This window comes from Artibeus jamaicensis, unplaced genomic scaffold (assembly GCF_021234435.1).
Source record: "Artibeus jamaicensis isolate MK-2021 breed Jamaican fruit bat unplaced genomic scaffold, CSHL_Jam_final contig_391, whole genome shotgun sequence".
NCBI classification, from domain to species: Eukaryota; Metazoa; Chordata; class Mammalia; order Chiroptera; family Phyllostomidae; genus Artibeus; species Artibeus jamaicensis.
In genome coordinates this window covers 23796675-23810363 of record NW_026521814.1, presented here as the reverse complement: position 1 = coordinate 23810363, position 13689 = coordinate 23796675, and the positions used below count along the sequence as shown (strand labels likewise).

The window sequence follows — 13689 nt, the reverse complement described above, 5'->3', positions numbered from 1 at the left end:
CAATCCACTGACAGCGCGTTCAGCTCCGTGGGCTTCCGCAAACTAAACTACGCTGCGAAGGAGCCCACCACTGGCATTCGGTCTAGAGCAGGCGCCGTAGTTGCAGAGCTGGTCTTCCTCCGAGTCGGCAGCCGGGAGTGGGGGAGGTGGGTGAGTGGGCACGAACGGCTGCGGGGATGTGCTGCTGCCAGCAGCGGGAGCGATCTGCTGGCTGACTGGAGTTGGCCTGAGGGGGAAGAATGGGCTCTGGCTGCGTCCGCGCGCTCTGTCTGGCAGTGCTGGCCAAGTGGCCCCTGAGGCTTGCACCCAAAATGTTTGTCGTTGTACCTCGGCACTGACTGCGGTGCGACACCCGGGAAGGAAGGAGCGGTCGGGGAGGTGCTGCAGGGGTAGCAGCAGGGGCTTTTGCTAAATTCCATTATCTGAGGAACTCTGACAGTCGGAGAAGGCTGCTGGTGGCTGGCTGGCAGGCAATGGACCCCTCCTTGTCATCCGCGAGGAACCGTTAGGGTCTGAGCCAGGAGGCTTTTCTCTGTCTGAAATCATTGTTTAAGGGTGTCACGAGAGACTCCTCGGAAAGGTTTTCTGAACTGGGGGTAGGGTCAGTACCACACCATCTTTGCCTTCCAGCTCTTCGGAGCATTCCCCACCCCCCATATGGAAAGTGGGAAAAATAATCTCGAGCGATTGTATGTTCTGAGTATAATTTACCGTATAAAAATAGTGTATGCTACATAGTGGGTGTTTAGATAAAAAAAAAGTACGCCTATAGATTGGAAATTTTAGCTTCGTTTTAATGTAGCCAACTGCCGTCCCTGTGAGCTTTGATGCCTTCAGTTCTATAGATATTTTTTGGAAAGGGAAGGGGACATTGTACGCCGAAAACACCTGTTGGATGGGGTTATGAGAAATTTCTCTCTCAATGCCAACTCTGTAATTGAAAGGGTTTATATATTTTAAAATCAGATCTGTTCTAAATATAATCTCACTCTCCCTCCCCCCCCCCTTAAATCTCACTGGTCAGTGTTTTGCCGGGATGATGGGTATTCTTCAGGACAGTGTTATTTTGCTTAAGGTACTCTTAGACCCAAGCATGCATGATTATTAAGATAACTGAGAACTATTACCAGTTCTTCCTTTGTTGTTCATCTTGAACGCGAAAGGGGAAAAGGAGAACCTAAAAAAAGAGGAAAAAACTTGAGTTGATTAGAATTAAAATATTCAGAAGAAAGACTACTGTTTTGACTTAATTTGATCGGGAGACTGAGAAACAAACCTTATCCCTTGACCATGTAAATTTTCCAGCACCTTGTGTTCCTCCCAGTTTCAATATTCAAAAAGAGTGATTTGAACTCGGACTACTCCTTGTGGATACATTACATGAGCTATGAATCTGGCTACTCGAAACAGACAGACTGGGTCAGCTCTGCTTTCTTTATATTAATTCTGTTGATAGATTTAGCTCTTGAGTTTTCTCTTTGCTCTCCGTATATAAGAAAATGTAGATTTTTCTCTTTCAGTTTGAGCATTCCTGTCCATTATTTCATTTAGTAAAACCAATATGCTAGAAGACAAGTTTTAGGAAAGGGATTTTTACTATTTTTTCATCGAGAACCATAAAATAAGTCTTGTTTGACTTACCATAAAATCAGATGTTAAGAATTCTTTACTGCCTTTGTCAGCATCTACAAGTGGCATATTTTGGAGGGTGTTCAGAACTATTAAAAATAATCCTAGTTAACACACTTATTTCATCAGGCAGAATTAGGGGTATATAAGTTTCTAGTTATGCCAGGGTTGATACATTTCATTGCTTTCCTACAGAGTAAACATGAATGTTGGAGTTGCCCACAGCGAGGTGAATCCAAATACCCGGGTAATGAACAGCCGGGGTATGTGGCTGACATATGCGCTGGGAGTTGGCTTACTTCATATTGTCTTACTCAGTATTCCCTTCTTCAGTGTTCCTGTTGCGTGGACCTTAACAAATGTTATACATAATCTGGTAAGAATTTCACCTTATACAAAACACTTGAAAGCTCAAGGTTTAATTGCTAGGGACTGGGGGAGGAATGGATGGGGTGTTATTGTTTAATGGGTACAGTTTCAGTTTTGTGAGATGCAAAGAGTTCTGGAAATGGATGATGGTGATGGTTGCATAACGATGCTAATGTAGGCTACTCAACTGTACATATACAAATGGTTAATATGGTACATTTAAGCGTATTTAAACAGAACTTTTTAAAAAGCTTTAAAGTTTTATAAAGAAAAACATGGGACTTTTTAAACAGTTTTATGAGATAATTTACATAATATAACATTCACCCATTGAAAGTGTGCAGTTCAGTGATTTTTAATAAATATGACAATTTTGAAGAATTTAAGTCTGGAATGGGATTGTATTTTTCTGTGACACTTTAAACATTGGGCCCTTTTTCTAAGTAAGACATTTTTCCTTCTGGTTTTATAGAATCTAGAAAATAGTAGGTCATTTTAGCAAATATGTTGACACTAATTAACCAACTACATTATATTGATAAACCAGAATATTTCAGAAGAAGTAGTTACTTTTTTTGGTTAATAAATTACTTTCCTACTTCTGTATAGAAATTTTGAGCTTAATCATATTTTATATGATTCAGCATCTTATGGTACCTTAGCCTCTTCCTGATGGTTATCACTCTTTTGTATTATATGATAACTTTACGAAGTATCAGAAGTTTGAGCAACTCTACTGACCATATTATGCAGCCTTGGGAATTGTATGTTGAAAAAATAAACCTGATAGTGACTTTTCTTGTCTTTAACAGCTTATTAAATTGGAATGAAAGAAGAGAAATCCAGTTAATTGAGACTTTTAATTGAATCCAGATTAACTACATATTTGTTTAAAGATATCCAAAAAGTTAAGAACTTAGAATTAAGACAGAAAAATGTAAGAGAAATCAATTTTTTAATTAATACTATTTATTTTATTTCTTCCGGAGAGTATTTAAAGTTGCCTGGAGAAAGACAAGGATGATGTGGTAGAAATTTGTGAATGTGCACTTAGTCCATTTTCAGTAATAGACTTTGATAGGGCAAACACTGTTTTTAAATGATAATCTCTCTGAAATATTTGTCATTAATCAGATCCTTTTATTGGAATTCTTTTCCTTTGGTTTTCATGTTATTGCTTTGTTCTATATATATTTCTGATCTTTTCTGTTTCCTCTTGCACTTCCTGCCTTCTCTTTTCCTAAGGTTCTTTTTTCATCTCTTCTTCTATATATTCTGTTATTCCATATTTTTAGTTTCTACCTGTAGAAGAATGATGCCCATATTAATATTACTAGATCACCTTGCACATTAAACCAAACAAGTGTAAATTGAACCCATTCCTTATCTTTCTTTCTACCCACAATTTGTTCCTCTGACTTTGTTCCTAATCTAATTTAAAGCCACCACTTTGTGTCCATAAGCCAAGCAGGATAGCTGAATGTCAAAGGAAAAGTCATTAATACAGTGTATCATCCAAACTGAGACTGTATTAAAGTAAGAGGGATCTTTAGTAATAACTACTCCAACAGAATATGTGTAAATCAGGGTTGTCCATGCAAACTAGCAGATATGGTCAGCTTAGTCTTAGGGTAACTCCTTTTTCTATATTTTATTATTCACTTCGGCAAATCCTAGTATGTTCTGCTTTACTATTTCTGAATTTGATCCCCACTGGCGTTGCTAGAATTCATTTATTTTTCTGTCAGTTCCTTCAGTAGTTCGGCAATTTTCAACCAGTGTGCTGCAAGAATTATTAAAACATGTTATATCTGACTATTTAGTCAGGGGCATTGACCTCTTTTCCCTTAGATTATCAAATTAAAAAAAGGACAACAGCCAACACAACAATAGCTATGATGTGAATCAAAATTGTACCTATTTTTGTCAGATCAAAAAATACAATATATTATATATTTTAATATATAATATTATAAATTTAATTTATAATATAATTTTTTTGGTGGGTTGAAGAATTTTAGTAATTTATATGTGACATGAGATGAAAATGTTTGAAAATTGCTGCAAGAGATACATGGTCTCCTTGGTGCTTTTCTACTCTCTTCCATACAAGCTTGGTAGAGTGATAGTTTTAAAATGCGTGTCTGCTCAAGTCACACTGTTTAAATTCTTCAGTGATTCCCTGTTACATTCTAGTAAAATGCTAAGTTCCTTGTGTGGCATATAAGACCAGTTGGTAACTGTAAGAGATAAGAAAGGGACTTAATGTTATCTCAGCCTACCTCCAATACAAGCTATGTTCTAACAATACTGAAAATTGTCTTGCCCTCATCTCTTTCTTTTGCTTAGGCTCTTCTATTTTAATACCTTCCCTTCTTCTTGCTCTGCCTAATTACTATTTGTTCAGGAAAACTTTATTCAAGTATCACCTTATTCAAGATGCCAGAAAACTCACACGCTGTATTCTTATATCATGTATTTATGATAGTCTTATATTAGGTAGTTTATCTCTTTTGTTTTTAATTGTTATATCTCCAAGTACCCATTTAAATTTTTGTTGAATAAATTAGTCCTTCAATGACATATTTATTAAATATACTTTAGAACTCATTTCACCTCTTCATGTTTTCAGTTTGGTTGACTGGAATTGAGGCACAGTATATAGTAATGGACAAAGGGTAGGAAATAGACAATACGTAGGGAAGCAAACTGCTGACTTCAGGACACTAAAAAGCTAACTAACCAGACATAGCTGTAGCAATTATGTGGCTCCAAATTTAAATTTCTTTTGAAGACAGCCTACATTAAACCAATTAAAAATGTGAAATACATGCCAAATGCTTTTTAAATATGGGAAAGTAGACCTAATTGTTATTTCTGGTTAGAAAAAAAATACAGTCTCTGACTTTCTAAAACCATACAGTAAGTAGAAACCTGTAGCGAATGTTTTTCTTTGGTGCTACAATTCACCTTAGAGGCATTAATACTTTGCTGAATGTTTTACCTACCTTTTAAAATGAATGATAATTCCTTTCATTTTGAGTCAGTAAATATTTGTCAAGGGCTAACTATGAGCTACATACTTTTTTCTTAATTCTTTTGATGTGGATATAAATCATTATCACTAAAATTTCATAGAAAAACTATTAAAAATAATGGAGTAGAATATATGTGGACAGATAAGTTTTTATTCTTTTTCATTGAGAAGAATATATAAAATAAACAGAATATTACATATATTCTGAATACTGTGAGTCCATGTGGTTTGAAAGAAATAATGAGAGGATTGTTCTCTTCGATAATTCTAACACATTACATGGTCTAGAGTATAGGCTCTTGGGAATTTGAAAGCATACAGTTTCTGTTTATAGTTTCCTTTGAAGCCTATGTGAAAATGTTTTCCTTGTGCTTACGGAATAGACATTCCTTTGCTTATGTTATCTTGGCTTAATATCTAATACTTGCTGTATACCAGCCCTTGTTCCTAAGGTATTTAGCCTAATGGAAAAACAAACAAACTATTCCAACACAATGTATGTATTGTGCTATGGTAAAAGTATTACCAATAAAATTCATCCATGCAGTTAGGAGGTTATCACTAGCAAGGAAGGCTTCACTAAACAATTGTCATTTGAGCTGAACCTTCAGGAATGAGATAGTTGACGAGGTAGCATCAAGCTTTTGCCTCAGCAGCAAGGAACTTATTGCTCCTCTGCATTTCCTGAGTACCTTGACTGTAATATTCATAGCAATGCTGCCCTACATTCTAGCTGTTTATGCATCTTTTTTTCCCTTTGCCAGAGGATTGAACATTTTTAAGGCTATGTGTTTTTGTTCAATTTCATATATGCATGCATGTCATGTCCCGTACATTTGAACAACTTATTAAATGTATGTTGAGTTAAATCCAGTTGAATGTTAGTCCATTTCTGTGTAGCTTAGCTGTTATTGCAGTTAAACAGTTTTTGAATTGCCTTATGAAATAATGTAGTAGACTAAGCTTTGAAAATAAGACTTCTCTTACCTATAGGAATAATGTAAAATTTCAAATCACTAATTTTTCTCCTTTTTCCCCATATATTTATTAAAAGTGGTAGTAGAAAAAAGGACATCATGTCATTATTTCTAGTGGGAAAATCTATTTCCTCATAATATGTAGGCATTACTGTTCTTACCAGTTCCTCAGGCAGTGATCCTGTGATGAAGCACTACCTGTCCATTTGAATAGGTATCTAATCTCAAGGAAACCAAATCTATTATACATTGTTTTTTTCCTAGTTAACCACAAAACAAGATATTTAAAGATACCACTGAACAGATTGACTTTTAGTAAACTTTTTTTTAATTTTTAAAAACTACAATGGAAACACCGTTGAGGCACAGTAGTGACTGTAAAAGCAAATTGAGTTGACATTATGCCTATTACATCAAACCATCTTTGTTGCTTTGGAAGAAAAGTATTGAGACAAAGACAGTCCCAATATTAAATATTTTCAAAACCATTTTCCTGATAGAGATTTTATTTGCTTATTTACCAATTTGTATATTTATAATCATTTTATAAATATCAGATTTACTAATATGACATTCTAAACTATCCTACACATTGGGGTCAAGGTAACCCTATATCCTAATAGGAAAGGCGCTAGAAAATCTAACTGTGGTAATATAAAGTTACTCTGATGTTACTTTTTCTTTATTCTTGATTTAATAAAGGGTGAAAGCAGGTTACTTCTAGTTGACCTTTTACTGGTTTTCAACAAATAACGTTTATATACCCCTGGAAATTTTATTTTACTATGAAGAAACTGCCTACAGATTTTCAAAAGAATATGAAAGCTTAAAATGACCTGTAAGTTAAATCATATACCTTGTCACAAATAGTCTGGAACTATCTTCATGCTTACTGATAGATACCAGTTTTGTATTTGATGTTAATTATATATTCCCTTGTTTGTTTTCCAGGGAATGTATGTGTTTTTGCATGCTGTAAAGGGAACACCTTTTGAGACTCCTGACCAGGGAAAAGCAAGGCTCCTAACTCATTGGGAACAACTGGACTATGGAGTGCAGTTTACATCTTCACGGAAGTTTTTCACAATTTCTCCAATAATTTTGTAAGTGGTGGAAATTTGTAGGTATGAGAAGGATTGGATGAGAGGAAGCTAGTGTTTATTAAATTGAATTTGAATTAGAAATAATAGTTTCTTAAAAACCTCTGTCAAAAATAGCTACAGATAGAGTACAGACTACAGGCAAAATCTTTAACAAGCTGGTAATAAATGGGTTTTCACTCTAGCCAATGACATATGGAGACAACATTACATGTTCATCAGTGTGCGGAGACAGATCTAGGATACACAGATCAAATACATTCGGGTTCATCACTGGAATTACAAGACAACTAAACAAGGATATATTCCACTATCAGATTAATCTCTAAACAAGGATTTGGATGTAGTCAGACAAATTTCATTGACCACGTGCCCCATTTGGATGTTCAAACTACTTTGGAGAGAAAGAATAGTTTAGAGCAGCAATTTTCAACCTTTTTCATCTCCTGGCACATGTAATCTAATTACTCAAATTCCGTGGCACACCAAAAAAGTTTTTTTGCTGATTTAACCAAAAAAAAGGTATAATTTTGATTCATTTGCATCAAGCAGCTATTATTGTTTTGGCTGGTGTCGTTTTTTTATTTGACATTCTAAGAGAAAAGAGGTCAGTACCCCTGACTACATAGTCAGGTATTACATGTTTTAAAAATTCTTCTTGCTAGTTTAAAGAAAAGGTAGCCTTTTTATTGTTTATAGGTCAGATCTGGCTTGAATCCTCTACCACTTAGCCAGTTTGATATGCTTACAAATAAAAATCTAGCCCCTGACACCTACCTCATTCTGATGCTATAAGAAATAAATGATACAACATTTATATGTAAAGCATTTAATCTTGTATCTGACATCTAATTTTCTATTACCTGATATTCAGGGCCCTCCAAAAATGGGTCCTACCTTATTTTTTAATGTTCGTATTTTAGCCCCACCAAACTCCCACTGTGTCAAGCTCTTCTAAGCAACATTTCTTGAATACTTTATGTGTAGTTTTTATTTCTGTGCCTTCATTCAAATCATTTCTCTTACCTGAAATGCCTCCTTCTTTCTTAATTTATGTCTTACTGTTCTTTCAAGATTTGAGTTCTAGATCTTCAGTGAGGTCTTTTCCTAAGCACCCAACCTTTAGCCATAATGCTCTGCTTTGAATTTCCATAGCAGTTGTTATAGATCTCTTGTTTATGGACTTTATATTTTTTATTATTATGTTTTATTTCTGCAAAGAATTTGTCAGTACATAGATTGCTTTCAATTCCACACTTAGTACATTTGCTTACACGTAATAATACATGTTTCACATATCTTTTAATCAAACTGTCTATACCACATAGCTTATAGGTAATGGATAGAATCAATGCAGTGTACAGTAGCTGGAAAGACTTCTTGGAGGTGTTAGAATTCCTTAAACTGAAAAAATTTTTAAATACTTTATTTATTTATCTTTATAGGGGAAGGGAAGGAGAGAGGGAGAGAAACATCAATGTGTGGTTGCCTTTCGTGCGTCCCCTGCGGGGAATTGGCCTGCAGGGACCTGGTCTGCAACCCAGGCATGTGCCCTGACTGGGAATCGAACTGCAATTGTCTGGTTCGCAGGCCCGCGCTCAATCCACTGAGCTACACCAGCCAGGGCCCTTAAACTGAAATTTAATGGAGGTTAGGTTTTGGATAGATGTTCAAGTAAGGGAAGGCATTTTCAAATGAAAAGAATAAACTGATCAAAAAGTGGTAGGTTTGTTTTTTGTATATTTATAGCACTTTGAGGAAGCTTTTAAATTTTTAATTGTTTTATACAATTAAAACAACTGTCAAAAGAAAAATGATTTGTACAGTCTAACAAAGTGAAATACAATAACAAGAATAATGGTTATTCAAATAGCTTTAATTTTGAATATTAGCTGTACTGCTTTCTAGCTATATCACTTGACCATTTTCTTGAAAGCCTCAGTTTCCTCATGTCTAAAATGTTGAGGGTTTAATGATAATATATGTATAAAAGCCTGACATGATGAATTTTCAATAAGTGCTATCACAAAAGTGGTCAACTGAGATGTACCTGTGTACAGCATTGATATTTCTATTCTTTCTTTTTTTTAATTGAATTTATTGGGGTGACATTGGTTAATAAAATTATTTAGGTTTCAGATATACAGTTCTAGAAAACATCATCTGTATATTGTATTGTGTGTTCACCACCTAAAGTCAAGTCTCTTTCCATCACCATTTATCCCCCCTACACATTGTTGTACTTCCCCCAGCCCCTGTCCCCTCTGGTTATAACTGTGTTGTTGCCTGCAACCACGAAGGGTTTTTTGTTGTTGTTTTTGTTTATTTTTTACTTATCCATTTACCTTTTTTCTTTTTTTGCATAAACCGGGGAGCAAGATCTCAAATACAAACTAAAAATCTGTGTCATTAGCCAATCTTTTTTCTTTCTTCCTTCCTTCCCTCCCTTCCTTCCTTTCCTTCCCTTTTGTTCCTTCCTTTCTTTCCTTTTTCTTTCTTTCCTTCTTTCTCTCTCCCTCCCTCCCTTCCTTCCTTTATTATTGTTCTGTTCAGTTACAGTTGTCCCACTTTTTTCCCCATTGCTCTCCCTTTACCTTTTTTACCCAGCCCCACTATGCCTCTCCCCTCTGGCAGCTGTCAGCCTGTTCTCTATCTTTGAATTTATTTTGTTTGTTAGTTTACTTTGCCCATTAGATTCCACATATGAGTGAAATCATATGGTACTTGTGTTTCTCTCACTGGCTTATTTCACTTAGCATAACACTCTCTAGGTCCACATGTGCTGTCACAAAGGGTAAAATTTCCCTTTTTTATGACTGAGTAGTAGTCTGTTGTTTACGTGTACCATAGTTTTTTAATCCACTCATCTGCTAATGGGCATTTGGACTACTTCCAAATCCTGGCTATTGTAAATAATGGTACAAAGAACATAGCGGGTACATATATTTTTTGGAATTAGTGTTTCAGGTTTCTTCAGATATATTCCCTGAAGTGGAATCACTAGATCATAAAGCAGATCCATTTTTAATTTTTTGAGGTAATTTCATACTGCTTTCCAGAGAGGCTTCACCAATCTGCATTCCTACCAACGATGTGTTCCCTTTTCCCCACACCCTCGCCAACACTTGTTTGTTGATTTATTCATGATAGCCATTCTGACAGGTGAGGTATTACCTCATTGTGGTTTTAATTTGCATTTCTCTGTTGATTTCGGACTTTGAGTATTTTTTCATATGTCTGTTGACCATTCATGTGTCCTCTTTGGAGAAATGTCTATTTAGGTTCTTTGCCGACTTTTTAATTGGATTGTTTGTTTTCTGGTATTGAGTTTTTTAATAAGTTCTTTATAAAATTTTTATATTAACCCTTTATGAGATACATCACTGGAAAATATGTTGTCCCATTTAGTGAGTTGTCTTTTTATTTTGTTGATTGTTTTCTGTGCAAAAACATTTTAGTTCAATGTAGCCCCAATTGTTTATTTTTCCTTTTGTTTCCCTTGCCCGAGGAGATATACCAGAAAGAATATTGCTACGAGAAATGTCTGAGGTTTTACTGCCGGTAGTTTCTTCTAAGATTTTTATGGTTTTGAATCTAACATTTAATTCTTTAATCCATATTTCTAAAAATATTTTTTGACCCATAGGCATGATTTCAAGTATTCTTTGATTAAATTTCTTACATAACTGAAGAAACAGCATTAAAACCATATAGTATTGGTACTTTTCAGAGTGCTTTCACATTTTCCTATTTGATCATTATTTGTCAGGTAGATGGATGTGCAATGTTACCCAAATTTTTAGATAAAGAAACAGTCTCAGGTACATTTTTTGCTCCAGACCTTGCAGCTCTTTGGAGTCAATAGCCCTGACGAATCTGTAAACTTCTAGCTTCTACTACAGTCTCTTTCCAGTATAGCCTTTGGCAGATGAACACTATTATACTGATTCCCACTTAGTTTTTCATCTTCTTAGAAGCTTGTCTGGTGTTTTTAAGAGTCAAGTAGTTTTCATATAATCTACACACACAGTTTTTATTAGAAGGTATAAAGGGAATATATGCTACTGTATGATAAGGAGAAGTCATTCTGAGAATATTTATTGTTTTCAACATATCAAATTATAGAGTAAAAGCATAATAGTGATGGGAAATTAAATAAGCTTACTAAATGCAAGTGGTATCTAATTTTTGCTCATTCAAGTATATGAAAGCAGGAAGAAAGGGTTTAGAGTAAAGATTAAGGAATGTGGATTATTCTCAAGAAAGAATTTTCTGACTATATAATTTGTGAAGTGGAAGATAGAATATTTCAATTTAGGTGGTTTTGTATACAGCTCTCCGTTTTTTAATTTTTTTATTTTTAAAGATTTTATGTATTTACTTTTAGAGAGGGGGGAAGGGAGGGAGAAAGAGAGGTAGAGAAATATCAATGTGTGGTTACCTGGACCTGGCCTGCAACCCAGGCATGTACCCTGACTGGGAATTGAACTGGCAACCTTTTGGTTCTCAGCCCACTCTCAGTCCATTGAGCTGCACCAGCCAGGGCTGATATTTTTTGTGAGGTTTGAAAATAGTTTTCCTTTTTTAACTATATCTAAACACTTACTTCCCCTTATGAGAACCTAATGATGGTTCTTAGCAGAGAAGCTGTAAGTATACTTTCCTGTGTACTCTAAAAATACAAATTAGACAAACAATCATATACAAACTTAACTTCTTAGTTATAATGTTTTATTTTTTTTAAACCTGTCTATATTAGGGGCCAGATGATGTGTCTGTACTTTGATGTACGCCTTGGGTAAAACTAAACATTCTGACTCAATTATTTATGGTCTTACAGATGGTTCAGGCTTGTTAAAACAAATTCTTTAGATGTTGAGTGTCTTTGAGTATGTATGTGTGTTCAATTACAGCAAAACAACTGGAATTTTACAAGTGTCTTTTAAGTTTCCAGTTAAACTGGTCATAGACCTGTTTATCAACAGAATGGAAATGAGACCATTAAAATGGCAATTAAGTATTGTTTTCCTTCAAAGACATTAATTGTACTAATGCACTAACCCCATTTTCCACAGCTTTACAGTTCTTAATCCTTTGGTGGATCACAAAACCCTCAAGAGAATATGATATATCCTTTTGATCTGTATCTTCCCTTCAGAAACATACACATAAATACAAAATGCCTGAAATTTAAGGGAGCATATGAATCCTAGTTTGAAAGCTTGCTCTAAAGGACGCTAAGTAGCAAACGTATTCTATTAAATGCATTTAACATAATTGCAGATGTACAAAATGTGCATATATGGCTCCATTAAAAAATTAAATTCTAAGTAAAGTTAATTTAGGTCCTCAAACTGTTTCCTTTTGTTTTAGTGTTCAAAAACAGTTCTGCCTTGAGGTATTTACATTTCAGTGGCCTTTTTTTCTACTTTTAAATTTTAAAAAAATTCTAGTTTTGTGTTTAGATGTTACATATACTCTTAACTTCTATTTCTACAGATATTTTCTGGCAAGTTTCTATACGAAGTATGATCCAACTCACTTCATCCTAAACACAGCTTCTCTCCTGAGTGTGCTAATCCCCAAAATGCCACAGCTACATGGTGTTCGGATCTTTGGAATTAACAAGTATTGAAAGGTTTTGAAACTGAAGAAAAACTTTTACAGCTACTGAGTTGCCTGTAATGAAGGAGTGGTTAGTAAACTGCACTGTTTCTGTGATGGTTTGAAATGAGAGGTATTTACATTGGAGAGCCTTTTTGCTGGTTCTTCATAAGCTGTTTTGAAGTGCAGGTTTTTACTAGAGGTTACTTGTGTTTAATGCACCTGGTATAATTCTGATGAGAGTCTTTACAGGCAGACTGGGAAGGCCCAGCATATAAATTGAATGGCTATAAAATGAGGGTGAAGTAAATAAATACAAGGAAATAGGAGATTTATAAGAAATTAAGACCAGCTTAGCTTATAACGAATGGGCATTATGTTAGGAGAAGAAACTTTCCAATCACTCAGTCATGTTAGTTTAAGCTGACTTATATGTAAATTGAAATCATCTCTTTACAAGTTTATTGTAGATCCTTTTATTACATATATATTCCTCTTGTGTTACATAAGAGGATATAGGTACCCTCTTGTTTTATACAAACCAATTTCTACCTTATGAGTGTACTTTTTTCGTTATGTTGATTCAACATTGTGTGTTGATGGATAAGATCACTTTTACATTTATAAAGTTACTAAGTTTATGAAGGTCCACTTTCATGACTGCTTGGTGATAGAAGATAACTAGGCATCTTATAAACAGCCTCTGAGTCAGCCTTCTAATTTTGAAACAAAGTGGGTTTTGCTGCCTTTGCAGATACAAGGCTGCTAACCATTTCAGAAAATAATTTATTTCATGCAGTTAAAGTATATGGTAATTTAAAAGTCTCTGCTTCTTTGATTGAGCAATCTAATTGTTAAAGCCTGCCATTCTTTAGAAAAGTAAATATAAAATGGACAACTATATAGTCAACCTGTGGTCTGGCAGCAACTACTTTTCTAGCAATAGTACCAAAGTAAATAATGGAGGCTTTTT

At 34.9% G+C, this 13689-nt stretch overlaps 1 protein-coding gene across 4 annotated transcripts; it reads left to right on the top strand.

The window, feature by feature from the left end:
• The first annotated feature begins 28 nt into the window (after positions 1–28).
• Positions 29–13471, top strand: ORMDL1 (ORMDL sphingolipid biosynthesis regulator 1). 4 transcript variants are annotated; one of them, XM_037162996.2, is made up of 4 exons: positions 29–146; positions 1825–2005; positions 6964–7115; positions 12612–13471. In XM_037162996.2, the coding sequence occupies exons 2-4, from the start codon at positions 1832–1834 to the stop codon at positions 12745–12747; spliced, it is 462 nt and encodes a 153-aa protein (XP_037018891.1). In that variant the 5' UTR covers positions 29–146; positions 1825–1831; the 3' UTR covers positions 12748–13471. The 4 variants fall into 4 exon arrangements, with proteins under 4 accessions (XP_037018891.1, XP_037018892.1, XP_053521211.1 ...); XM_037162997.2 differs by having other exon boundaries at positions 29–150; XM_053665236.1 differs by lacking the exon at positions 12612–13471 and adding an exon at positions 12188–12277.
• Positions 13472–13689: the final 218 nt, after the last annotated feature.

Coding starts and splice junctions, on each gene's coding strand:
- ORMDL1 (XM_037162996.2), top strand. CDS start 1,832: ATGAATGTTGGAGTTGCCCACAGCGAGGTGAATCCAAATACCCGGGTA. Junction 2,006..6,963: donor CAAATGTTATACATAATCTG/GTAAGAATTTCA, acceptor TTTGTTTTCCAG/GGAATGTATGTGTTTTTGCA. Junction 7,116..12,611: donor ACAATTTCTCCAATAATTTT/GTAAGTGGTGGA, acceptor CTATTTCTACAG/ATATTTTCTGGCAAGTTTCT.